This window comes from Pan paniscus, chromosome X (genome assembly GCF_029289425.2).
Source record: "Pan paniscus chromosome X, NHGRI_mPanPan1-v2.0_pri, whole genome shotgun sequence".
In the NCBI taxonomy this organism is placed as follows: Eukaryota; Metazoa; Chordata; class Mammalia; order Primates; family Hominidae; genus Pan; species Pan paniscus.
In genome coordinates this window covers 109,111,366-109,137,106 of record NC_073272.2, presented here as the reverse complement: position 1 = coordinate 109,137,106, position 25,741 = coordinate 109,111,366, and the positions used below count along the sequence as shown (strand labels likewise).

General features: G+C 41.8%; 2 protein-coding genes across 17 annotated transcripts in view; both read left to right on the top strand.

Annotated features, from left to right (window-relative positions):
- ACSL4 (acyl-CoA synthetase long chain family member 4) overlaps positions 1-23,075 on the top strand; it is a 110,427-nt gene extending 87,352 nt beyond the window's left edge. For 8 of the 16 annotated variants that reach the window (XM_003822024.7, XM_063601560.1, XM_063601557.1 and 5 more), the window contains one exon: positions 2,594-5,446. In XM_003822024.7, coding sequence (XP_003822072.2) covers positions 2,594-2,751 — 158 coding nt within the window. In that variant the 3' untranslated portion in view covers positions 2,752-5,446. Of the gene's footprint in view, positions 1-2,593; positions 5,447-17,193; positions 17,537-18,475; positions 21,050-22,453 lie in introns of those variants that run through there. The other 8 variants (XR_010111199.1, XR_010111196.1, XR_010111195.1 and 5 more) reach the window with 2 other exon arrangements.
- Positions 21,136-23,075, top strand: KCNE5 (potassium voltage-gated channel subfamily E regulatory subunit 5). Its single transcript, XM_003822025.6, has one exon. The coding sequence runs from the start codon at positions 21,755-21,757 to the stop codon at positions 22,181-22,183; it is 429 nt and encodes a 142-aa protein (XP_003822073.1). The 5' UTR covers positions 21,136-21,754; the 3' UTR covers positions 22,184-23,075.
- Positions 23,076-25,741: the final 2,666 nt, after the last annotated feature.

Genomic DNA, 25,741 nt, shown 5'->3' with positions numbered 1-25,741 from the left:
GAATACAGCACACTGATGGGTCTTGACTCTTTATCCAATTTGCCAGTCTGTGTCTTTTAATTGGAGCATTTAGTCCATTTACATTTAAAGTTAATATTGTTATGTGTGAATTTGATCCTGTCATTATGATGTTAGCTGGTTATTTTGCTCGTTAGTTGATGCAGTTTCTTCCTAGTCTCGATGGTCTTTACATTTTGGCATGATTTTGCAGTGGCTGGTACCGGTTGTTCCTTTCCATGTTTAGCACTTCCTTCAGGAGCTCTTTTATGGCAGGCCTGGTGGTGACAAAATCTCTCAGCATTTGCTTGTCTGTAAAGGATTTTATTTCTCCTTCACTTATGAAGCTTAGTTTGGCTGGATATGAAATTCTGGGTTGAAAATTCTTTTTAAGAATGTTGAATATTGGCCCCCACTCTCTTCTGGCTTGTAGGGTTTCTGCCGAGAGATCCGCTGTTAGTCTGATGGGCTTCCCTTTGAGGGTAACCCGACCTTTCTCTCTGGCTGCCCTTAACATTTTTTCCTTCATTTCAACTTTGGTGAATCTGACAATTATGTGTCTTGGAGTTGCTCTTCTCGAGGAGTATCTTTGTGGCGTTCTCTGTATTTCCTGAATCTGAATGTTGGCCTGCCTTGCTAGATTGGGGAAGTTCTCCTGGATAATATCCTACAGAGTGTTTTCCAACTTGGTTCCATTCTCCCCGTCACTTTCAAGTACACCAATCAGATGTAGATTTGGTCTTTTCACATAGTCCCATGTTTCTTGGAGGCTTTGCTCGTTTCTTTTTATTCTTTTTTCTCTAAACTTCCCTTCTCGCTTCAATTCATTCATTTCATCTTCCATCGCTGATACCCTTTCTTCCAGTTGATTGCATCGGCTCCTGAGGCTTCTGCATTCTTCACGTAGTTCTCGAGCCTTGGCTTTCAGCTTCGTCAGCTTCTTTAAGCACTTCTCTGTATTGGTTATTCTAGTTATACATTCTTCTAAATTTTTTTCAAAGTGTTCAACTTCTTTGCCTTTGGTTTGAATGTCCTCCCGTAGCTCGGAGTAATTTGATTGTCTGAAGCCTTCTTCTCTCAGCTCACCAAAGTCATTCTCCGTCCAGCTTTGTTCCATTGCTGGTGAGGAACTGCGTTCCTTTGGAGGAGGAGAGGCGCTCTGCTTTTTAGAGTTTCCAGTTTCTCTGCTCTGTTTTTTCCCCATCTTTGTGGTTTTATCTACTTTTGGTCTTTGATGATGGTGATGTACAGATGGGTTTTTGGTGTGGATGTCCTTTCTGTTTGTTAGTTTTCCTTCTAACAGACAGGACCCTCAGCTGCAGGTCTGTTGGAGTACCTGGCCGTGTGAGGTGTCAGTCTGCCCCTGCTGGGGGGTGCCTCCCATTTAGGCTGCTCAGGGGTCAGGGGTCAGGGACCCACTTGAGGAGGCAGTCTGCCCGTTCTCAGATCTCCAGCTGCGTGCTGGGAGAACCACTGATCTCTTCAAAGCTGTCAGACAGGGATATTTAAGTCTGCAGAGGTTACTGCTGTCTTTTTGTTTGTCTGTGCCCTGCCCCCAGAGGTGGAGCCTACAGAGGCAGGCAGGCCTCGTTGAGCTGTGGTGGGCTCCACCCAGTTGGAGCTTCCCAGCTGCTTTGTTTACCTAAGCAAGCCTGGGCAATGGCGGGCCCCCCTCCCCCAGCCTCGCTGCCACCTTGCAGTTTGATCTCAGACTGCTGTGCTAGCAATCAGCGAGACTCCGTGGGCGTAGGACCCTCTGAGCCAGGTGCGGGCTATAATCTCCTGGTGCGCCGTTTTTTAAGCCGGTCGGAAAAGCGCAGTATTCGGGTGGGAGTGACCCGATTTTCCAGGTGACCCCTTTCTTTGACTGGGAAAGGGAACTCCCTGACCCCTTGTGCTTCCTGAGTGAGGCAATGCCTCGCCCTGCTTCGGCTCGTGCATGGTGCGCGCACCCACTGACCTGCGCCCACTGTCTGGCACTCCCTAGTGAGATGAACCCGGTACCTCAGATGGAAATGCAGAAATCACCCGTCTTCTGTGTCGCTCACGCTGGGAGCTGTAGACCGGAGCTGTTCATATTTGGCCATCTTGGCTCCTCCCCCTTCTCTTTTGTTATGAGTGGTCAGGGATGTCCTCTCCGGGGTGGTGGTATTTGAGCAGACATATAGATAAAGTATGGAAGTGACACACAACTGTATTGAGAAAGACCATCTCAGGCAAATATAAAGTCTCTGAAGAGGAAGATGTGTGTGTGTGTGTGTGTGTGTGTGTGTGTGTGTGTGTGAGAGAGAGTATAAATAATGTGTATATGTATGTATATTTTAATAACCACATAGACTAAAACCATCCAACTGAAACAACTTATGTATACTTTGAGAAATATAAAATGAAATTGTAAGGTAGAGGTAGCATTAATAAACTATCTAGTATACCATTAAATAAGTTTGTGGTGATTGGTGATTCAACACCCAAATCATCTAGGTAAATCCTGAAAAACTCATATTTTATTAATTGCTTCTCCCTTCTTTCCCCGTCCCCACTTTCTCATCTCTTTCCCCCCTTCTCCTTTTCTCCCATCTTTGACTTCTAATTTCAGTGAAATTGGAGCGATTTGAAATTCCAATCAAGGTTCGATTAAGCCCAGAGCCATGGACCCCTGAAACTGGTTTGGTAACTGATGCTTTCAAACTGAAAAGGAAGGAGCTGAGGAACCATTACCTCAAAGACATTGAACGAATGTATGGGGGCAAATAAAATGTTGTTGTCTTATTGACAGTTGTGCAGGAGGTAGTCTGGTGGTTTTCAACTTCTAGAATTTTAAGCCTTTGTTGAACTGTTAGAATGTAAGGTATATCATTCTAAAGATAGAGTAAAAAGAAAACAAAACCAAAAGTTATTAAAATTGTTGTCCGGTTTACTTTAACTTAGTTTTGCATAGTTCTAGTGCAGCTGAAATTGAAAAGTTATTTCCCTTTAGCTGTGTTATTATAGAGCAGAAATTCTGTTTTTAAAAATTAGCCTAAGATATACTTGTTTTTGTAAAGAAAATTATTTAATGTTGAACAAAATAAATTGGAGTTGGAGTAGAATGTAGTTTGAGGAAATTTGCAGCTTCCAATGCCTCTTGTCTTCCTATTTCAGAAGTTTAAATATTAAGCATGACAGAAAATATGTATTAACACTACTCAAAGCAAAAGTGCTGCAGGGCTTTAAAATTCTCTTCCAACCATTTATCTTGAAGGAAAAATTCAATAGTAATATAATACAGAAAATCAAATAATACCTTAGAAGGTATTAAGATTATAATTGTTGCATAGGTTAGATATAGAGTCATTGTAATGTTGTGAATAATTACAGTGCCTAAAATAAGAATAGAACAACATATACAACACCAAAAAATATCTAGTAATATATTTAAAGGGAAATTGAGCTGCTTTTTTTGAAACTTTGAGATCTAAAAATAACTGTAATTATTTGAATGACTAAGAGGAAAGTACATTTTTTGAAATGCTGAAAATTGCCTTTCTGTGTTTATTCAAACTGAAAAGCTGAGACCAAGAGCAAGGAAGGTAAAAAGTTAACAGGCAAACATTTTCTCTTAGAAAAGGTGATAAAATCATAAGTATTTGGAATTAGAACCCTTGCACAGCACTGAACCTGGGAAAGAGATTTAAACTCTGAATTTATCTTTGATAACGGGGATTGATTTTAAAATGTACATGTATTAAATTACATTTGTAATTTAAGGTCTGTTTGCTGTTGCTGATTTGATTCTTGATCAGTAGTTTGCATTTCAGAAAGCCTTTCATTTTGCTTTAATTTTAGCAAAGCGGGTTATAATGAATGACTTCCCCAATATCTTGCTCGAACTTACAGGTGATTAACTTGGATGAGTTTTGGGAAGTTAAAGGGAAGAAAACACTGTTATCATTTTTTCCTGTTTGGGAAGAGCTTAGAAACTGGAAATACTAGATTTGGGAGAAGGGCAGAGTTACTTGATAAGGGACTGATGTTTGTGCAGTAACTTGGGAGTGTGGTTTCTTTTTGAATCTTTAATTAAAACCTGGGATTATATATCCCTGATAAATATTCACACTTGAACCATAGTTACTGTAAAATGCAAAAAAATCTTAATACTGTTATTCTTTGCACTTTTTCTTAATCATTTTTTATATATATGCATATATATATGTGTGTGTGTGTGTTGCTTATGTTGTTTTGTACAGATGTGGGCCACCATTGCAACAAAATACATTCTTTTTGCTCTAAAATATTTATGAAGAAAATACTTAAATGTTATGTATATGGTGGTAATAAGGGAAAAATCAAGTATTATAAACAAGAATGAAGGTTTTTGTAAAGATTTCTGTTCAGCGTTTTGCAAGGTAAAATTTTAGGCAAGTTTTCCCTGAAGTTATGTGTATGTGAGTATTCTCATTCTTCCCAACTTGCCTTTAAAGAGTGAAATACCATTATTATCAAGTAGACTACTGTTCAGCTTTTATTCCTGCCCTGCTGTTTATCCCTTAAGAATGAGTTTCTTAGACTTTTCCAATATGTGATTTTTTTTCCCATTTAGAATGGTGATTTTAAATGTGTGAGTGCATGTACTATCTTATCTCAGATATTTGCACCCCCAATCTGCCCCCAACTCCCAAAAGCTAGAACACTGCCAACTGATCTGTTATAGGTCCTTTAGAAACACATAATTAACACTTAAGGTTGGGTGCTGCTAATTCTTTGCAAAAATCCAAATATTGTTAAGGGACCAGGGAGATGCCACTATCCCTTGATTTTCCATCTAAAAATATACATGTTTATGTAAACAAATCTTTCCATATCCATAGTGACTTTTCAAGTATTTAAGCCTAAAGATTTTGATCTCACATTTTTATACCTGTTTAAATTGCTCACAATTATTACATACACATCAGCCATCAACTAAAGTTGTACTTTAAAAATTTACTACAATATGTACATTTCTAAGTCAAACACTTGTGACTTTTGCTTTAATTCCATGAATGTTCCTGCCTCCTTGATATTTGTATTTATTCTTTTTTTCTCTAGAGTAGAGGTATAATTGTGTGATATTTCAGAAATACAGATAAATGATTCAAAAAGTCACAGTTAAGGAGAATCATGTTTCTTTGATCATGAATAACTGATTAGTAAGTCTTGCCTATATTTTCCTGATAGCATATGACAAATGTTTCTAAGGTAACAAGATGAGAACAGATAAAGATTGTGTGGTGTTTTGGATTTGGAGAGAAATATTTTAATTTTTAAATGCAGTTACAAATTATAATGTATTCATATTTGTACTTTCTGTTAAAATGCACGATTGCAGAATTGTTTAGATTTTGTGTTTATTCTTGATGAAAAGCTTTGTTTGTTCTTGTTTTTAAGTTTGCACTCAAATCTTAAGAAATAAATCCACCCATGTTATCAAGCCAATTTGTACTTCATTATGCATTGAGATAAAATCTCCAAGTTTGAAGATTATTAACCAAACTTTTAAACACATATTTTTAAAGTACTCATCTCCAGGTTTATGGAATTGCATTAAGCAGTTAAACCGGCTTGTATAGTCCCATCCATTAGTTCAGAGTATTTGAATCCCAAACTGTTACTTTGGTCCAGTCAATAGAGTAAAACCCCTTTGTAACACTGATACTTTGGGACAAAACATGGATTATCAGTGGGTGCTACCAAATTATAACTGCTACTTTTAGGCTAATTAATATTTTAGAGAGAAATTAATTTGAGTTATATGAGGGCGTGTATAAAATGGCATTAAGAACTCTATTTCCTGGCTTTGCCACTGTAGTTGTGTAACCTTCAGCAAATTAATTAACATTTTGGAGCTGCATTTCTTCATCTGGAAAAATTGGGTTGATGGATAATAGGATCTGCCTAATAGGATTGTTGTTGAGAGTTAAAATGTAAAGTGTTTAGAACAATAGCTTATGTTAGCTATTATTATCATAATTATTATTGTATCTAGACACTATTCATCAGTCAGGTTGTTTAAAGTATTGACTAGCATACTCAGGGCCTTAAAGAACTGACTGCCCCTGAAGATTTTGTGAAAAAAGTTCTAGATCTAGAGGTCAGGAGACCTGGGCTTATTGACACTAGCTTTGTAACCATGGGCCAGTCTCATAACCTTAGCCTTAGCCTTAGTTTCTTCTTCCCATTAAAAAACAAACAAACAAACAAACAAAATTCAAAAATGATGCCTTTTGCAAAAAGGGAAAGACAAATGACAGAAGAAATAGGGAACATGATAGTCCTTATGGTCCATCATGTCTAGCTTTAGTATTGTGATATTACTGTTCCAAGTTCTATTTTCTTAAATGATGCCCTAGGTTCTGAGTTTCCTATAGGGCTATGAGGCTATGGATCACAAGAAGTTGAGGATTCTACTAGGTATAAGGAGTCTGTGACTCTTTTTTTTTTTTTTAATGTATTTTTGTCTTGAGATAGAGTCTCACTCTGTCACCCAGGCTGGAGTACAGTGGCTCCATCATAGCTCACTGCAGCCTTGAACTCCTGGGCTCAAGCGATCCTCTTTCTCACTTTAGCCGTCCAAGTAGCTGGGACTACAAGCACGCACCAGCGTGCCCAGCTAATTATTTTTTTTTTTGTAGAGATGGGGTCTTGCTATGTTGCCCAGGCTGGTCTTGAACTCCTGGCATCAAGCAATCCTCCCACCTCAGCCACCCAAATCGCTGGGATTACAGATGTGAGCCACAGTGCCTGACCCTTAATGTTTTTTTTAAATTTTAATCAGGGTTTTGCACACATAATGTAAAGGAGTGCTTCCAAACTTCTTTTTATTGTGATCCACAATGCTGTGCACACATATTTTATGAAAATATTTTGTGAAAAAACAATACTAATGAGATGCACACTGGTTTTCTATTCTATTTCATTTATTTAAATGTTGGCTCTTACTCACTAAATTGATTTAATTACCCTGTAAAATAGTGCCGTTCAATAGAACTTTCTGTGAAGTTGAAAATATTCAGTATCTGCACTATCCACTGTAGTAGCTGCCAGCCACATGTGGCTGTGGATGATTTAAAATGTGGTTATTGTTGGCCAGGCCCGGTGGCTCACACCTACAATCCCAGTACTTTGGAAGGCCAAGATGGGAGGATCGCTTGAGGCCAAGAGTTTGAGACAAGCCTGGTTAACGTAGTGGGACCCCAGCTCTAAAAAAAAATAAAAATAAAATAACAAAAATTTAAGAGATCTTTAAAAAATTAAATGTGGTTAGTATGAGGAACTGGATTTTTATTTTTATGTCCATATTGGGCAGCATCACTCCAGAGAGATTGTAAGTCACGGTTTGAAAAGCACAGGTTTAAAGGCTGCTATTCTACAAAGTCTCTGAAAAACAGCTATCCACTGCCTTCATCCTCCCCATTTCCTCTGCCTCAGAGGCAACCACTTTTAACTCTTAATTGATTGTTTTGGTGTTTACCATCTTGTATCTAAATAACATGCTTGTATCCCTGCTTCTTGATTTTATCAACTTTTCAGTGTACACAGGGACACTTCTCATCCTCTCAATATAAATGCATAGTTAGATCAATAAGTCTTTACATTATAATAACTGCTATTCAGAGCTGAAATGTAGTGGGAAAACAGTGATTCATTTTCTTCTGCACTTTTAAACCACTGGAGCTAATAATTGTGTTTCTTTCACTTGCTTGGTTTTCTATGTACTTACCGCTAATTCTACCGCAGGCTCTCCAACTAATTGCTTAAATCTCTGTAGACTTCCAGATAACAAGAATTCTAACAATTTCATCTGGAAGAAATCTCTCCTAGAACCAGATGATTTGCCCTCCTTTCCCTGGTGCAGGGTCATTATCTTGGCATCTACCTTCACCGTCATCCTGAGACTTACCTTTCCCTTTGTCGTGTTGGATCTCCTGTTTTCTGTATTCCACGTCTTTTTCTCACTTGGATTGTTACTTCTCCTTGATAGAATATATTCTACAGTAGCTTACTGAGAAGGGATAAATGGGAAATAATTGGAGACCTTAATTGATAATTTGTTGGGTATAGGATTGAAAATTTCCTCTCCATGTTGAAAGCATTATTCCATTGTCAATAAGCTTTCCGTCTTCTCTCTCCAACAGGAACTTTCCATTCTAGTTTCTTTTTTTTTTTTTTTTTGGCCTTTAGACCAATTTATTTTATATCCTTTTAAAATATCATCCAACAAAAAGCAATGAAGTTTACATTTAGGGCAGATACACGTAACTCAAGGCACTTGTAGTCCATCATGCCCATTGAATAACAACTTTGCTGTTGAAACTTCTTAAAACTTACCAAGTTAAAAAGCTGAGTGATGCAGAAGGAGTAGTATTTTAGTGTAATCTGTAAATTGGCTTTTCTAAGAAAGGAAATACATCCTGTTTCCCTAGATGGGTAAATAAGCAAGAGCTACATGCAGCAGTGTCAGTAGTAAGACATTTCTCAAGTCTTTTCAAATGAATCAAAGGTGGGTATGGGATAGGAGAGAAAACTGATAGAAAAACATTGACACCATAACAATATATTTAGATAACTTAACATTTGAAAAGGCAAGAGGTGGCATTTCAGCAGCAAAGTGCTTAATGAAGAGTACATTGTGGAGAGTCATACAAGAAAGTATCTCATGCCAGTCAGAATGGCGATTATTAAAAAGTCAGGAAACAACAGATGCTGGCAAGGCTGTGGAGAAATAGGAACACTTTTACACTGTTGGTGGGAGTGTAAATTACTTCAACCATTGTGGAAGACAGTGTGGTGATTCCTCAAGGATCTAGAACCAGAAATACCATTTGACCCAGCAATCCCATTACTGGGTATATACCCAAAGGATTATAAGTCATTCTACTATAATGACACATGCACACATATGTTTATTGCAGCACTATTTACAATAGAAAAGACTTGGAACCAACCCAAATGTCCATCAATGATAGACTGGATAAAGAAAATGTGGCACATATACACCATGGAATACTATGCAGCCATAAAAAAGAATGAGTTCATGTCCTTTGCAGGGACATAGATGTAGCTGGAAGCCATCATTCTCAGCAAACTAACACAGGAAAAGAAAACCAAACACTGCATGTTCTCACTCAAGTGGTAGTTGAACAGTGAGAACACATGGACACAGAGAGGGGAACATCACACACTGGGGCATGTCGAGGGGAGAGGGGCACAGGGAGGGAGAGCATTAGGACAAATACCTAATGCATGTGGGGCATAAAACCTAGATGGCGGGTTGATAGGTGCAGCAAACCACCATGGCACATGTATACCTACGTAACAAACCTGCATGTTCTGCACATGTATCCCAGAACTTAATAAAAACAAAAAAGGGGCTGGGCATGGTGGCTCATGCCTGTAATCCCAGCACTGTGGGAGGCCGAGGTGGGCAGGTCACGAGGTCAGGAGATTGAGACCATCCTGGCTAACATGGTGAAACCCTGCCTCTATTAAAAATACAAAAAATTAGCCGGGCGTGGTGGCATGAGCCTGTAGTCCCAGCTACTCGGAAGGCTGAGGCAGAAGAATTGCTTGAACCCAGGAGGCGGAGGTTGCAGTGAGCTGAGATTGCACCACTGCACTGTAGCCTGGGCGACAGAGCAAGATTCTGTAAAAAAAAAAAAAAAAGAGGGCACATAAATGGTTCAGCAGCGGGATAGGTAAAGGCCTCAAAGGAAAAATTATGTCCTCGGTGTCATTGTTCTGGGAGGAATAACACATTCTGAATCTTTAACTGTCTGGAATAAATTTAGTTCCCTTGTATTTACCTATTTGAAGACAATGAGTGAAGCAATATTTCCACAATAGCAGTAATTAGGAAATGTATAGCCTTCGTGTAACAGAGTTGTATATAGCACCTCTGTAGATGTGCTCAGCAGAAGAGTTTTAAGTTGTTGATATAACAAATTCATTGTGATCTTTACTCCAGTATGTTCTCCAGTATGTTAAACTCATCTCTCCCAGTGGTTCTTCACCCTGGCTGCACTTAGGAATCACATGGGAAGGTTAAAAACAACAACAAAACAGAAAAACAATTTCCGTACCTCATCCTCCCTCACTGGCCAATGGAGGCCATCCTGCTAGATATTTCAGTTCCTTTATTAGCATTTATCTTTAGGATTAAATAACAAAATAATTCACAGAGGAGTGGACAGTCTTCACGGTTAACCAAGGAAGGAGGCTCCTAGTTAACTGTTGGCTCTTCTAACTCTTCCTTCTTGGTAGGATCAATTTTTCTTTCACTTTGGCAGGTGTATTAGTCTGTTTTCATACTGCTATAAAGAGCTACCTGAGACTGGGTAATTTATAAAGGAAAGAGATTTAATCGACTCACAGTTCAGCATGGCTGGGGAAGCCTCAGGAAACTTAAAATCATATCAGAAGGTGAAGGGGAAGCAAGGCACCTTCTCCACAAGGCAGTAGGAAGGAGAAGTGCCGAGCAAAGGGGGAAAAGCCCCTTATAAAACCATCAGATCTTGTGAGAATTCACTCATTATCATGAGAACAGCATGGGGGAAACTGCCCCCATGATTCAATTACCTCCACCTGGTCTCTCCCTTGATATATGAGGATTATGGGGATTACAATTCAAGATGAGATTTGGGTGGGGACACAAAGCCTAACCATATCAGCAAGTTAGCTAGCTATTTCCTTTAACACTAAAAAGAATGAGAGATTCTGAGAGGATGAGATACAGAATCAGAACATTTCTTGGAAGACACTCCTAAGGGTATCACAAATTAAAAATGGGCTCTAGTGGTGGTGGAGGGACACTTGGGAGTGCTAAACACCAAGTTTCCCATTTCATATTTTTGCCTTGAGGTTATAATAAATCAATCAAACAAAAACAAAGGGAAAAAGGAAAAGAGAGAGTATGCTGAAATTCACCCACGCATGTGTCTCTCCAGAGTGACTTTTGCAGTTGAAATCTGAAAATAATTATTTTGAGGTTCAGGTATTTATTTTTGCACCTGGCTATTTGCTAGCCTATGAAGTTATAAGAAGCTTCAAATTAGATATACATATACGTACATATAAATTACAGACATGTCGACATATACTTTCTTCTTTATGGCCAACTGCTCTTCTTACATATGGCTTTCTCACCTTAGCTGTATCTTCGACATTCCTTACCATAGGGCACTCCATGCCCCACATTCAGTTTCGGATGTTGAATAGCATGTATCAACATAGGAAAGTGGCAATGTGGCTCTCCAGGAGTAGGTGAGGGACAAGGCCAGAGAGAAAAATCAAGAAGCCCTCCTGCCTAGATACTGACTGAGGGAGGAATATAGAAAGACGAGCTGAAATCGCTCAAGTGTGCTCCCCAGCCTTCCTCTAGGTGGCATCATTTCTCACCCAGATCTACATTTTATTACCCATCAAGATTCATGGTGGTGACAGGATTAACCTTTCTCAGGGAGTCCAAGTGAAGGAAAGGATATGGAATCTTCTGTTACATTTCAGCAGGAGTCTTTGTTTTCTCTGCAAGAGGCCCCCTGGGCTCTCTTTGCTTGTGAACTCTTCCTTTTTGCTTATGGTATAAACAATAGCTCTCTGGATCCCATCTCCTCGGGTTGTGGGCTATCTTGATTAGCCTTTGGTTTTGCTCAGAAGAAGGCAAACTCCAAAACCAACTGGCCTGGAGCTGCAGGGACTCAGCATCCTGTTTCCAGGAGTAAGGTTGTACAAATATGTTAGCTTGAGCTGTTGACTTCATTCTCTCTCTTAAAACTTTAGGAGTTTCTCTTTTACAAGTTTTAAAGACAGACTGAGCACTGGACTTTTCTTAGGTAGCAAAGCCATTTTTGTTTTAAAACCCTGTGAAGTTACAATACTCTTAGATTTCCTTTGTCTTAAAACATGGCACTTAAATGCTTCTGGCCCTTCTTGTGTAGTATTGCTAGGTGTTATGAAGATACAAAAAAGTTCTTGTGCTATTAGCACATGATGTCAGACCATGAGGGTGAATGAGAAGCTGAACTGTGAGCTGAAGATTCTACATATGTAGGAATCTGGAAAAGACAAAGAGTCTTTCAGGATTCAGTTGCCTGAGAAGGCCTCCAGTCTGAGCCTACTACTGAAGAGGTGAGAGTGACTTTTACCAAATTCCAGATAATAACAAGGAGCATGCATTCATTCAAAGCAGCATCCTCTCTGCCCACTGCACCATGAAATTCCTGTTGCTTTCACCCCATGTAGTCCTTGAAGGCCCTATCAGTCCTCATGGACTACATGGGGTGAAAGCAACAGGAATTTCACGGGTTATAGCTTGAGGTTCTATACCAGAGATCTCCAAGAGATTCCTCATGCACCTAAGATATTGATGCCTTCTGCCTTTGGGGTGGCCAGAGCTCCCTGGCAGGTTGCTTTTTTATCCATTTATCCCAGGGAGCCAATATATGTTATCTATGTGTGCTATGTGGTAAAAACTGTTAGAAAGCACCATTTCAGATGTATCCCTCTTCTTGGAGAGCTTTGGTAACACATGGTCTCAATGATTTGTTTTCCTGTTTGTAGTCCAAGTTACACAGGCTCTGTCAAAGTAGAAACTGTGTCTGTCTCATATGCTGTTATAGATCTAGTGCCTGCCACTGTGCCTAGCACATAGTACATGCTCAGAAAATATTTCATGAATGAATGAATGAGGAAGTCTAGGCCTTGAAGGATGAGTAAAATTTGGATAACCTGGAAGGGTTAAGGGTTTGCAAGGGTGATGAGCAATAGGAATAGAGTCAAATATGTTTGTGGTGTATGCCAGGCACAATTTGGAGGCAATGAGAAATTATCAGATCCCATCATGCCTATTTAACATAATGCTGAGTGAATAAAGAGCCACTGAAGCATCATTGCTGATAAGCAAAGTAGAAATTAGAACAAACAGGTGGTAATCGACACAACCATGTTTCTCTTAGCATCTAATTTCAAGTCAAACTCTGTGTGTCCACTATGGAAACAATGTCTCACGTGGTCAGGGGCCTAATTCCAATAATTCCTAAATGTTCCCATACCATCTTGTAGCTTAGAAGCCCTTGCTGCAATCCCTGGTACCCCAGAGGCAAAGGAACACTATGCTGTCATCCTTCACAATGTGGGATTAGAGGAGTAAACCCTGTTGTTACAGGCATTGTTTTCCACATGGAGAAATGATCCTAGTGACTATTTCATACTCAAAACTTATGTCAGGTGTCACATCCTTAGGGAAATGTGCCCTGAGCTCTCTGAGGTTGAGTCAAATGCTCCTCTCTGGTTCCCACTGCACCATACGTTTAATGTTAATGAAACAACCACAGCCAACATTATTGAGCATTTCACATGTTCCAGGCATTATGTTCAGTACTTTACATAAGTTATCTTATTCAATCCTTGCCACAAAATCCTATGGTAAGCGCATGGTTATTATCTCCATTTTACAATCGAGGAAACTGGAGCAAAGATAAGATGGGTGCAGCAAATCAACATGGCACATGTATACCTATGTAACAAACCTGCACATTGTGCACATGTACCCCAGAACTTAAAGTATATATAAAAACCTAAAAATAAATAAATAAAGACATGTGAATTAAAAGAAAAGAAAAACATTCTGAATGAGGAGAAATGAAAACTCCAGTCCTCCACCAGATGGTGCTGTGGGAGTCCAAAAGAAAAGTGCCCTCGGACCTCTTCCTTTCCCATTCCTTTCCCAAGAATACTCCAAATATCCGCATTTTTGTTTCTTTGTTTTTCTTTTTTCTTTTCCAGAGAAGCCTGAGTGGGTGGGAGAAACATTTTCAAGATAATGTTTAGGCAGGAATTGACATGAGTTTGACAATTTTATTTATGACTTTATGTTTTGGCCCAAAAGGCAAGATTGACCTTATTTCACTCCACCCTTTTAGATTCATGTACTTATTTCAAAGATCTCAAAGTGGTTTTTGCACCCTTGTCACCATTACAAAGCTGGAAATAAAATCTGAATTGCCCAAAGCATTGGAGGAGGCCGTGCAGTGGAGTGAAAACGTCTCCTGACTGCGAGGCAGTCTGATGGCTCTGCCATTAACTAATGAGAGACTTCAGGCAAGTCCCTTCTCCTCTCTGGACCTCAGTAGCTCCGCCTTTACAATAAGAGGGTTAGATGAGACTTCCAACCCCGAAATGTTTTATTTTCCCTGATAGTTTCTATACAAAGGACAGTAGACAATAAAAAAGATAACTGACTCTGGTTCAAATCTCAGCTTGACCACCTATGAGCCAATCGAATTTGGACAAGTTACTTAACCTCTCTGCAACTTAATTTCCTCATCTGTATAATAGGAATACTGTTTTACCTACCTCAGAGGGTTGTTGTTAAGGATTAGGTGAGATAATGTATGTAAAGTGTTTAACACAGTGTTTGTCACTTTCAGTAAAACTATTATCACATAGAGCTTACCCTCACAATGTAGCAATTTCCTAGAGCTTGGGTGTTCATTTAGTAGTCATCAAAATTGGGGGAAGTTTTAAGTACTAAGCCACAAACAGTCAGGCTTGGCCCTTTTATAAGTATAATGATAAATGCATTTCATGGGTGCACTGCAAGGCTAAGTATGCAATTGAAGCAGAGAGCTGCACAAGTAACCATAAACAATGGGAATCCTCTCACACTGTTGGTGGGAGTCTAAAATGATACAAGCCACTTTGGGAAAATGTCTGGCAATTTCTTATAAAACTAAAGTACATCTTTCCCATGACCCAGCATTTCCACACCTAGGTATTTACCCAAGAAAAAGGAAAACATATGTCCACAAAAGGAATTGTATGAGAACATTTAGAGCAGCTTTATTTTTAATAGCCAGAAGTTGGAAACAGACCAAGTGTTCATCAGTAGGAGAATGGATAAACAAACTGTGGTATGGTCACACAGTGGAGTACCACTCAGTAATAAAAAGGAACGAACTACTGATACTTGCAACAGCATGTGTCATGATTTATGTATCATATATGTGAATTATGTATCATTATGTATCATGTATTAGCATGAGCCTCAAAAACATTAAGCTGAGTAAAATAAGTCTTATTCAAAAAAGTCCATGCCTTATGATTCCATATATATGAGCTTCTATAACAGGCAAAACTAATCAATGACGGAAAAAAAACAGTGGCTGCCTCTGGGAGTGAAGGGAGAGGATTGCCTATGAAAGGATGAGAGGACATGTTCTTGAGTAGTAGTCTATACTTAGTAGGGGTTACATTTACCAAAACTCAGAAAATATGCAGTTAATATTTATATATCTCATTGTATGTATATTTTACTTCAAAAGGAAAAAAGAATAATAAACAAATATTGGACTATAGTTAATGTTAGGTATGGAGAAAGTGCTTAGGAGTGAAGTGCATACTGATGTATGCAACTTCAAAAAAAAAAGATAATGAATAGACAGATAGAGGGAGGAGTGGATAGGTGAGGGATGAATAAAGCCAGTATAGGAAAATATTAGTGGTAGAATCTAGGTGGTTACTAGATATCCTCTGTAAAATTCTGTCAATGTCGCTATATGTTTGAAATTTTACACAATATATACTTTTTTTTGGAAAAATGTAACTTCAAAGTTTCACAGTCCCCACAGAGTGAATCTTTTTCAAAGTTGGTAAGTTTCATTACAGGAAGGCAGACCTCAGACCTAGGTAAAAATTTCCTGAGCACATATTATGTGCCAGGCACTGTGCCAGGCATGGTGAGGGATACAAAGAGGAAGAACACAGCACTTGCCCTCATGAGGTCTGTAGGGGCCATCTGATGAGCCCATCCGTCACTATTATTCTACGCTATGAGATTGCTAAGGACAGTGAGATTTCATCTAGTTGAGAAGGTGTGTGGCATTGAAGACATTTTGGGTAATTAGTGCTGTAAGTAGGGTTGGACAGCATCTTCAGGCCGGAGCACAGAGAGTCTTGAAGGCCACAGTAAGGTGATCATTTGGAAGTCTAGTGGACCCATTCAAGAATTTTGAGCCAAGGAGTGACATCTTTAGGAATTTACTGGGAGAAAGGGGCAGGTGTGATAGATGCCATTGCTTTACGGGGGTTGGCAGGCAAGGGAGCTTTTCAGGTACCTGCAATGAGCAACGGGAGCAGCTGGAAGCATCCATAAAGAGAGGTTCAGAATGACCAGGACAGCCCCAAACCCTAAGGAGATGAGATCTTGGTTTGATCCCCTGGGAAATGGGAAGCCATTTAGTCTGTGCCTCTGTCCTACTTCTTTGCCCAAGGATGTTGTGGCTCTGTAAGGCCATACTGGTTGTTCACAGTCAAAATCTATTCTGATGGTTTGTTAGTCCATTCTGATTGACCAGCATTGAAGATATACTGCTGTTGAATCCATACCTGCCCACCTCATAAGGTTGTTATAGGGTTAATTAGTATAATGTATGTAATATGCCTGGCATATGCTAGACACTTGATAAATTAAATCAGGGACCAAATTTGATGTTCCAGTATGTGGCCTGAATATAGGAGGATATCAGCACAAGCCCACGAAGATCTCCAAGAAGTCTCTAAGTAAGGCATTTGAAGCTCCTGAGGCCCATTCCAACCTACAAATATTGTGATCTTTATCAAACCCCAGTTAGTCTGAAATGCTGTGTATATTCCCATGGAAAAACTGAGAAGCCCCAGTTGGATTAAGGAACCGTCTAATTTATTCTCATCAGTCTTTTGAGAACAGACCTACTGTGGTGGCTTATGGCAAACCATACCCTCAAGATTGTGCTGCTAGGAGGAGGTAGAGAAGCTTGCAGCATAGCCTGGGACAGTGAGCTCAGACCACCTGGAGTCTTCCTTTTTCCAAACAAGGCTTTGGACTCTAGTGCTTAGAGATTGGGCCCAGAGTCTCAGTTCTCTCCAAATTCTGGCTGGTCGTCCTGCCCACTACTTACCCAGCTCCACATCCTGGCACTCCCTATTTGTCCCCAGTTCACAAAGAAGTTGTCTGTGAGAGTTATAAAGGCACAGACTGTTCACCGATGTGACTTGCTCACCGATGTGTCTCTAGGACCCAGCACAGTGCTTCACACAAAGTAACATGTAATAAATATTTGTTGAATGAATGAATGAATGAATGAATGATTCCTTCTCAGTCTTTAGTTGGTGCCTCATGAAGCCTTCTTTCTTTCTCTCCTTTAGAGCCCACTGTGGCTTTGCCAGCCTTCTGGACTCCGACAGTGCTTACCATCTGTGTCTGTCCTTTGGCAACTAGCCAAACTCAACTCAGTTCAATTCAACCAACTTCCATAGAGCTGCACTGTTGGCAGGAAGCACTCACAGTCTCAAGGAATGGGGAAAGCATTTCCTATCCATGGCGCCTCAATTGTACTTTTAAAACAACCTTGGCATGGAAGAGAACCTTTCCCGAGACTCTTTGAAAGTCTAAATACATGATTGTAAATTACTTCCCTTTGTCAACACCCTTGATTACCATTTTGGAAATGAGTTCCAGGTGATGGATAAACAGATGATTATTTGACAGGTATGGGGCTCGTGGAAAACGGGAGTGGAGGGGTGGTGAGGAATGAGAACCAGTGCCCATCTGGTGGATTTGCAGTTTCATTAAGTGTGGTAGGGAAAGGGGTTAGCATCTCAGCCATTCCAGGCTGGCCTGGAACTGAGATTTAAAGGATGCCCATCAGCCCCTAGTGTGAAAAGAAAGCCAGGATCCCCTCCACCCCACACCTGTTGTTTTTTTTGGAGTGCTGGGCCTTTTTAAATTTTATGACTATTCTCCATTTCTATTTCCACCCGCTTTTACACATCTATCCCTCCCCATGCCATTCTTCTATAAATTAGTAGGTTGACTTCTCTCTGGTAGTGATTTCTTTCAATAAAACTAGAAGTAGCGTTGTGTTTATGAAAACATTATTTTAATAGCAAAACATGAAAATAACAGAAATATTACAATAAATGGCAAAGTTAAATAAGTTATGGTAGATCCATAGTCTGGAGTACTGTGTAGACAATAAAATAACACTAAGGAGTCAGTATTTAGAAAGGGAGACTTCCATGAAATTGCTATCATATTCCATTTTAATCCACTCTTTTGATCAATATTGCAGGATCTGGATGCATTCATTGTGCAATATTGGAAATTATTCTTAGCTTATAACTATACTGTGGCTGGGGAAAAGATGTTCTTTAAAAAATAAAATTTGTAAGTGATCTACTCTAAAAAAAACAACAACAACAACAACAAAAAATAACGCTATGGAGAAATAGTAAATGACATGGAAAAATTTACAGTATGTTTTTAAGGGAAAAAGGCCATGAAACATGAGAGAGAAAGAGAGAGAGATTTGAGAGAGAGAGTCATGAGTATGCACTATTGATAATTTTTCGTTATTTTCTCTTGTCGCTTTTTTGTATTTTCCAAGATTTCCAAAATTTTCCTTGTTGCTTTTTTGTGTTTTCCAAGATTTCTGCATTGAATGCTGCAAAGTAAAGCTCAGAAGGGTGCATTGTGAAGAATCTGAAAGCACAAACAGGGGCATAGAGCAAGGCTTCTTTCAGTCAACGAATTTTGAGGAAGGCAAAATGCACAGAGTATTGCAGAGGAACTCCAGGAAGATGCTGTTTTTCAAATTCAAAGGGGAGAAGATGGTGTCTATTGGTGGTGAGAACTTAAGTTCCACCACAGAAGACTAAACTCTGTTAAAGAATCAATGAATAACAACTCCTGGGTTTCTGAACATAGGGCTGAATTGATAGAAGTGGTGTTGCAGAATTATTCTAACCATAACATGATAGATTCAGCTGTAAGCCAGGAGATTCTCTGTTTGCATATTTGACCTGAGGTAATGAGAACATGGATTAAGCTTGTGGCAATAAAACCAGAAAGGAAGGAGCAGAGGGATCTGAGACATGCTACCAAGAATCAGAGCTAGAGATTCAAATTTGGCTAAATATATGCCAAGTGGTAGGTGAAACCATGTAAGAGACACTCTTCAAGGAAATGGGTGTTGAGAGAGAATAGCTGAGGACTGAGTCTTTGGGGATTCCAACAGTTAATGGGAGGAGGAAAGAAGAGGAGCCAGCAAAGGAGGCAGAGAATGATGGGTCAGAGAGATAAGAAGAGAAATTTGAGAATGCAATGCCACAAGAGCCAAGGGTAGGACAGTTACAGGAAGGAGTGGGTGGTTGATGGTTTCAAATTCATCCTCGAGGTCAAAGATGCAAAGGGAGCAGAGACCCCTGAATTTGACCGGGAGGTCACTGGTGAACTGACTTATAGAAAGTAGTTTTGGCAGAAAGCACTGGACTCTAGAAGGTTCAAGAGGAGGGAGAGGTGGGAAAATGGAGGTAGCTCATGAATACCACCCATTTGACACAAGTAATGTGTGAGGACTGAGAAGAAGAAGGTCAAACTTTATAATTCCAGTCCTGCTACTTAACCAGTCTGAACCTCAGTTTCCTCTTTGGAAAATGAGAATCCTATTAGCTCATAAGGCTGTTGAAATTAGAAAACAAGTTTAAATGATTATTTTTATGTTACAGTAAAGGGGTTTCTTCCTCCTTTCCTCTAAAAAAAAAAAAAAAAAAAAAAACCCTAGCTATTTCTAGGTATATGTTAACACAGCAGTCCTCAACCTTTTTGGCACCAGAGACTGGTTTTGTGGAAGACAATTTTTTTCATGGACACTGGGGAGGGGTGGATAGTTTCAGGATGAAACTGTTTCACTTCAGATCATCAGGCATTAGATTCTCATAAAGAGCATGCAATTGTAGATCCATGGCATGCGCAGTTCACAATACGGTTTGAGCTCCTCTGAGACTCTAATGCCACTGCTGATCTGACAGGAGGTGCAGCTCAGGCGATAATGCTCACTTGCCCTCTGCTCACCTCTTTCTGTGCGGCTGGTTCCTAACAGGCCAAGGTCCAGCAGCCTGGGAGGTTGGGGACTCCTGTTTTAACAGATAAGAGAAGTCTTTTTAGCTCAACAGTCATATCACTAGGTTAGCAGTGCTTTGAAAATTCTCTGGCTGTGTCCTCTGGCATTCATCCTGCCAAGTTGCTTTAACAATTCTTTCCTGAGCCCCTCTGAGGTGAGAATATTGAGGCAAGGTGATTAGAAGGGAGCCAGTGTCAGGGTCATGTGGAATGTCTCTGAGGCCTGTTTAGAGGCTGTGAAGCAAGGCTCTGTTTGAGACCCTGGATACAGTTTGGTGCCAACCTCACCTGAACACACAGAAGGCTACAGCCCCTGGGTGGATGGTGGGCTGAAGAACGGTTGGGGAAGAGGCATCGGAAAACCTTCCTTTTTTAACCCATGGCACCTATAGATTGAATGGTCCCTGGACTGAACGGTCTTGAACAGGCAGCATTATTTTCAAGGTGTGCCTAAGGTCATACACTTTTCTTGCTTTCTGCTCTCATTTGGCAACTATGGACAACCAGACCTAGCCAGCACTACCTCATTTTTTCTACCCCACCATCTACAAACCAACCCTTTTCCTTTGTGAAGCTCAGTCTGTTTCCAATTTAACATATCTGGCCTGATCTTTGTCTTGGTGCCTTGTTTTCCCCTAAAAAAAGACAGCCTTTGAGAAAAAAATGGCTGCCCTAAAAGCCATTAGGGCCTAGACCTGTTACCAAGTCTAGAGAGGCACACAGCTGTTTGCTGGCCTAACTGGGAGTAGGGTGAGCATATTCTCTAGAACTGGCACTTTTCAGATCCCGAGATATCCACAGAGTGTAGTCAAAGGGCCTTTTAAAATGTGCATGCTACTCTTATTGGAAGAACTTGGTTTCACTTCTGGGAAGATGGCTTACCCATGGGAAACAGGCTCCCATTATGAATAGTACATTCATGTGCTAAGATGTGTTGACTTTTCAAAAAGTGTCATAGGACATCAGAGCAGGGGTGCTTCCAAGAAGGTGTAATATCACTTATATCACCAGAAACCATTTTGGATAACCAGGGAGTTCTACTCTGCCTTGGCCTTCTAGCAGGTGCCTGAGCACTCAGTCACCAAATTCAGCCTGAGCATCTTCTGAATAAGATGCTCTCCTCCGACAAGGTGGGAGGGGGGTGAAAAGGGGGGCGGGGGGAAAAGGAAAGGAATGAGGACTAGAAAGATAGGCCTGGGTCCCTGTATATGGGAGTAACTTCCATAAAATGTGGACAAGGGGTCTCTGCTGCGGAAAGGCGTCTGCCCTCTCCCTTGAGCGCCCCAAGGCAGAGCTGCCTTAGGGTGCCAAATGCTGTATCTGGGCCAAAGCCTGGCCTGCAGGGCAGGTGGCCAGAACTTGGAAGGAATTCTCTTCCGCAGCCCAGGGTCCAGGCTTGGCCCCAGCAAGCTGCCCTGCCAGCGTCTGCTGCCTGGGGCCTCGCGCATTCCGAGCCCCCGCCCCCTCCGCCCGTCTCCCAGCCTCGCCCCCACTCTTGTCCCCTTCTCCTCCCCCCACCAGCTGTCCCCTTTCCCTGGAGCAGCGAGACAGCCAGAGCCTGGGAAGAGGCGGCCGCGGGCCGGAGGGGGCGTGGTGGGGAAGGGGAGGAGGGGCGGGAGTGAGGGAATAAGGAGGCCCCGCGGTCGGCGCCCCCAGCCACTGCGCGCTCGCCGGAGAGCTGGGTGCCACCGCTGTTTCCGCTGCTGAGCCCTGCCCGCCGGCCGGCCCGCTCGCTAGCTCGCTTCCCCTCGCCCAGGGGGAAAGGTCAGCAGCGTCCTGGAGCCGCCGTGTCACTCCCCGAAAGCCATGAACTGCAGCGAGAGCCAGCGGCTGCGAACCCTTCTGAGCCGCCTGTTGCTCGAGCTGCACCACCGGGGTAATGCCAGCGGCTTGGGCGCTGGCCCTGGTCCCAGCATGGGCATGGGGGTCGTGCCTGACCCTTTCGTGGGCCGCGAGGTGACCAGCGCCAAGGGCGACGACGCCTATCTCTACATCCTGCTCATCATGATCTTCTACGCCTGCTTGGCCGGAGGCCTCATCCTGGCCTACACCCGCTCCCGTAAGCTCGTCGAGGCCAAGGACGAGCCGTCCCAGGCTTGCGCCGAGCACGAATGGGCCCCGGGAGGCGCCCTGACCGCCGACGCCGAGGCTGCCGCGGGCTCCCAGGCCGAGGGCCGCCGCCAGCTTGCCTCCGGGGGGCTGCCTGCCCTCGCCCAGGGCGCTGAGCGGGTCTAAAACCACAGCCCCAGGTTGCTGGTTCGCGCCCTCCTCATCTCGCTCATCCCTGGGCGCGCCTCCCACCTTCCACCCCCAACTCCCTTCCAGGGTTCGCCTCATCTGAGGCCCAGATAATGGTGAGAGGCCAGGAGACCTTGTCTGGAAGGCCCTGGAAGGAGAAGCACCACCTTACCCATTCGGGCCAGTTTCTCCCTCTTCACCCCTGCGCCTCCACCCCTACCCCGCACATCCAACTGCACTAAACTGCCTCTGCTCTCTTGTCTTCAGACAGCCCTGACAGCACGCTCCAGCCCTCTGGGAACTGAATCCAACACGTCCAACACTTGGCACTGAACTGAAGCAATGCATTCTATCAGAACTCTGGGCCGTCTAACTGGCAGCTGCTCCAGGGGCTGCCAGGGACTGCTCACTCTGCAGAGCCAACGGGCTTGCCAGGCCGACTGCAGCAGCTCCAGCTTCCAGTTGCCTTAGGGACAGAGACAAAGGAAATGAAGAGACCTCAGACATCTTTTCCCTCCCTCTCTCTTTCAGCAGGGAGCTAGCAGGACACTAGGACCAGTCTGTGGGATAGAATGAACTTAATGGGGGACGGAAGGGGGAGGAGTGCTCAACGGGGAGGGAAATGATCTATGACTCCAACTGTATGGTTTTCTTGCCTCCCCAGTTTTCATCCCAGTGGTAACGCCTGATTTTTGGTAGCTATGCCATCTTCTGCTGAGGATTACCATTACTGGGTGTATCACCCCAGTACTTCCAAATGCCTCTCCTCTATTGATTCAGTTGTTATTGCAGTGTCTGCTTCATCCGTGGAACTTGAGGCTCAGATGCCCCCTGCTCTGTAACCCTGGGGAATGTCAGAGGCAGGTAATAAAGGTTGTTTAAACAATAACGCAAGACTCTTCTCTCACAGATTCCAGCCTTAAGACCCAGTACCATATGGAGAAGGAATCCTTTTTCTTTTGCTTTTGGAAATGATGTTTGGATTTGGGGGTTGGGTGGTTGTGATATTTATATCTATATAACCAGTTCCAATTTGATATGTGTGATTATGGGTGAAGAAAATGTTTATATGGCTAAATGGGTTGTTTTTTCAAGTGTTTCAAAAGTTATACCTACTTTATTACTTATCCCTCCTTTTTTCTTATTTCTGAAGCACTTTCAAAGATCACAATGCAGTCTTTCAGGATGCACTTTAAAAAACCTTTAAGGCCCATCCCTTTTAGCTATTATCAAACCTAATTTTTAGAAGCCACCTTAATAATTGTTTTTATTTTACTTTTTTTGAGACAGAGTCTCGCTGTGTCACCCAGGCTGGAGTACAGTGGCGCAATCAAGGCTTACTGAAGCCTCTGCCTCCTGGGTTCAAGCGATTCTCCTGCCTCAGCCTCCCAAGTAGCCTCCTGAGTAGCTGGGATTACAGATGTGACCCATCATGCCCAGTTAATTTTTGTATTTTTAGTAGAGACGGGGGGTTTCACCATGTTGGCCAGGAGGGTCTCAAATTCCTGACCTCAAGTGATCCGCCTGTCTCGGCCTCCCAAAGTGCTGGGATTACAGGCGTGAGCCACTGCACCTAGCCAATAACTTTTTTGAAGTGGCTTATTAAAAGACAAGGAAGCCACCAAATAGTGTAAATCTGAAGTCAAAGAGAAAATTCTTGAACTGAGCAATCTTAACCAATGATGGGTAAAGTTAGAGGTGTGTGTTGTATTGATTTATTCTCCTTGTCTCAAGAAGGTTGTCAGAAACTTCCCTGCTTACAGCTGAAATGCTTATATCTGATGATGGCTGTTTGGGCTTCATCAACCACACATAAAATCACCTCTTAGAAGTAAGCCAATTTGCTTAAATATAGCTGGGTTCTCTGATAATGATAGCAGGACAAATATATTACCAGTCACTTAAATGCATTGATAACACACAAACCTCATTCAAGGCATTGGGTCTTACCTTCCAGCCCATCTAGCATTTTATTGGAACTGTTAATAAGTTAAGTGAACTTACTTTTATTTCCAGGATTCACTCCTTGAAGCTATACTGGCCTTGCCCCATTGGCTCTTCTCCAGTCCTCGTTCCAGCCATAAGGTCACCCCTGAAGGTGAGGGCCAGGGATTGGGCAGCAGTCCAAGACGATGACAGAAAGAGAAGGGAAGCTGTGTGAGCCATTTCAGCCAGGCAGGGAGGCCTGGGGAGGATGTGGAGGAAGGGCACAATATACAGCAATGCTGAGGACATGTGACGGGGCGGTCTTCAGTCCTGTATTCTAAGTAAAACAATGTCACTCATTTATCTGGCATAATGGGGACTCAAGATGATTATTATTAATTTTTTAAATTGAGACGGAGTCTTGCTCTGTCACCCAGGCTGGAGTGCAGTGTCGTGATCTTGGCTCACTGCAACCTCTGCCTCCCAGGTTCAAGTGATCCTCTTGCCTCAGCCTCCCGAGTAGCAGGGCTAAAGCCTGCGCCACCACGCTGGCTAATTTTTTTTTTTTAGTAGAGACGGGGATTCATCATGTTGGCCAGGCTGGTCTCAAACTCCTGACCTCAAGTGATCTGCCCACCTTGGCCTCCCAAAATGTTGGGATTACAGGCGTGAGCCACCACGCCCGGCCTCAAGGTTATTTTGATAATGAAGCATAATCACTGCTTCAGGTGTTGAAATTTTGTAAACACATTTGTACCATTTTCCCATAGACATTTAAAAGAATATATTGCCAACAATAAAAGAAGCTGGGAGCAGTTAGGACAGTGCTCATAATACACATTAATGTGCCAGCTGTGGAAAACAAATCCCATGGAAAATGTTCCTGCTTTTAAAAACATTTTAACCTTTTTATGATGACTTAGGGTACCCATGAAGAACATGTAGCAAGAGTAGCTATAGAACCCTCCTGGTCAGAAAAGTGAGGTGGGCTGGGAAGAGTGATTTAATTTACTTTCTAATGGTTTTTTCAAATACTCTCAGACTTTCAACTGTCTCCCAGATAATGAAGTTTTTCAGAAGTCTGGACACTCAACTTTTACCAGACAGTGGAGGTGTTAACAGCATTGAAGTGATCATATTGTGGTCAGCAAAACATAGGGAGAAGAAAGAAAAACTAGGTGCTTGGCCAACCCCCAGTTTTGATAATGTATCCCTGAATAGCAATAGCTGACTATACAAGTTGGAAAAATGTTAGCTTTGTCCTTAATGTGATTTTAAAGATGTTAAACATTCTAATAGAATGATTCTTTTTTTCACTCCACCAAGCAGTCTATTTCTCCTCTCTGCATAACCAGATCCTGTTTCAACTCAGGTTCAGATCTTCACTCCAAAATAATAAAGAAGCAAAAGACCTTTGCTTCCCGACTTGTAACTTGAGGCTTTCTGCAGAGGAACTAGGGGATGTTTTGAGTTTCAATGTCTGGAATTACTTATCGACAGTGCGAAAAGAAATGAAAGCTTTTCTTCTATTACAGACACAATTCTGCGTGTCAATTTTACTTTTCTAGAAGGATATAAGTGGGGTCTTTTGTTTGTTTGTAGTTACCATCTTCTCTTTTTCAATTTGTC

What these genes read in the sequence shown, in the direction of transcription:
- KCNE5 (XM_003822025.6), top strand. Translation starts at nt 21,755, where the DNA reads ATGAACTGCAGCGAGAGCCAGCGGCTGCGAACCCTTCTGAGCCGCCTG.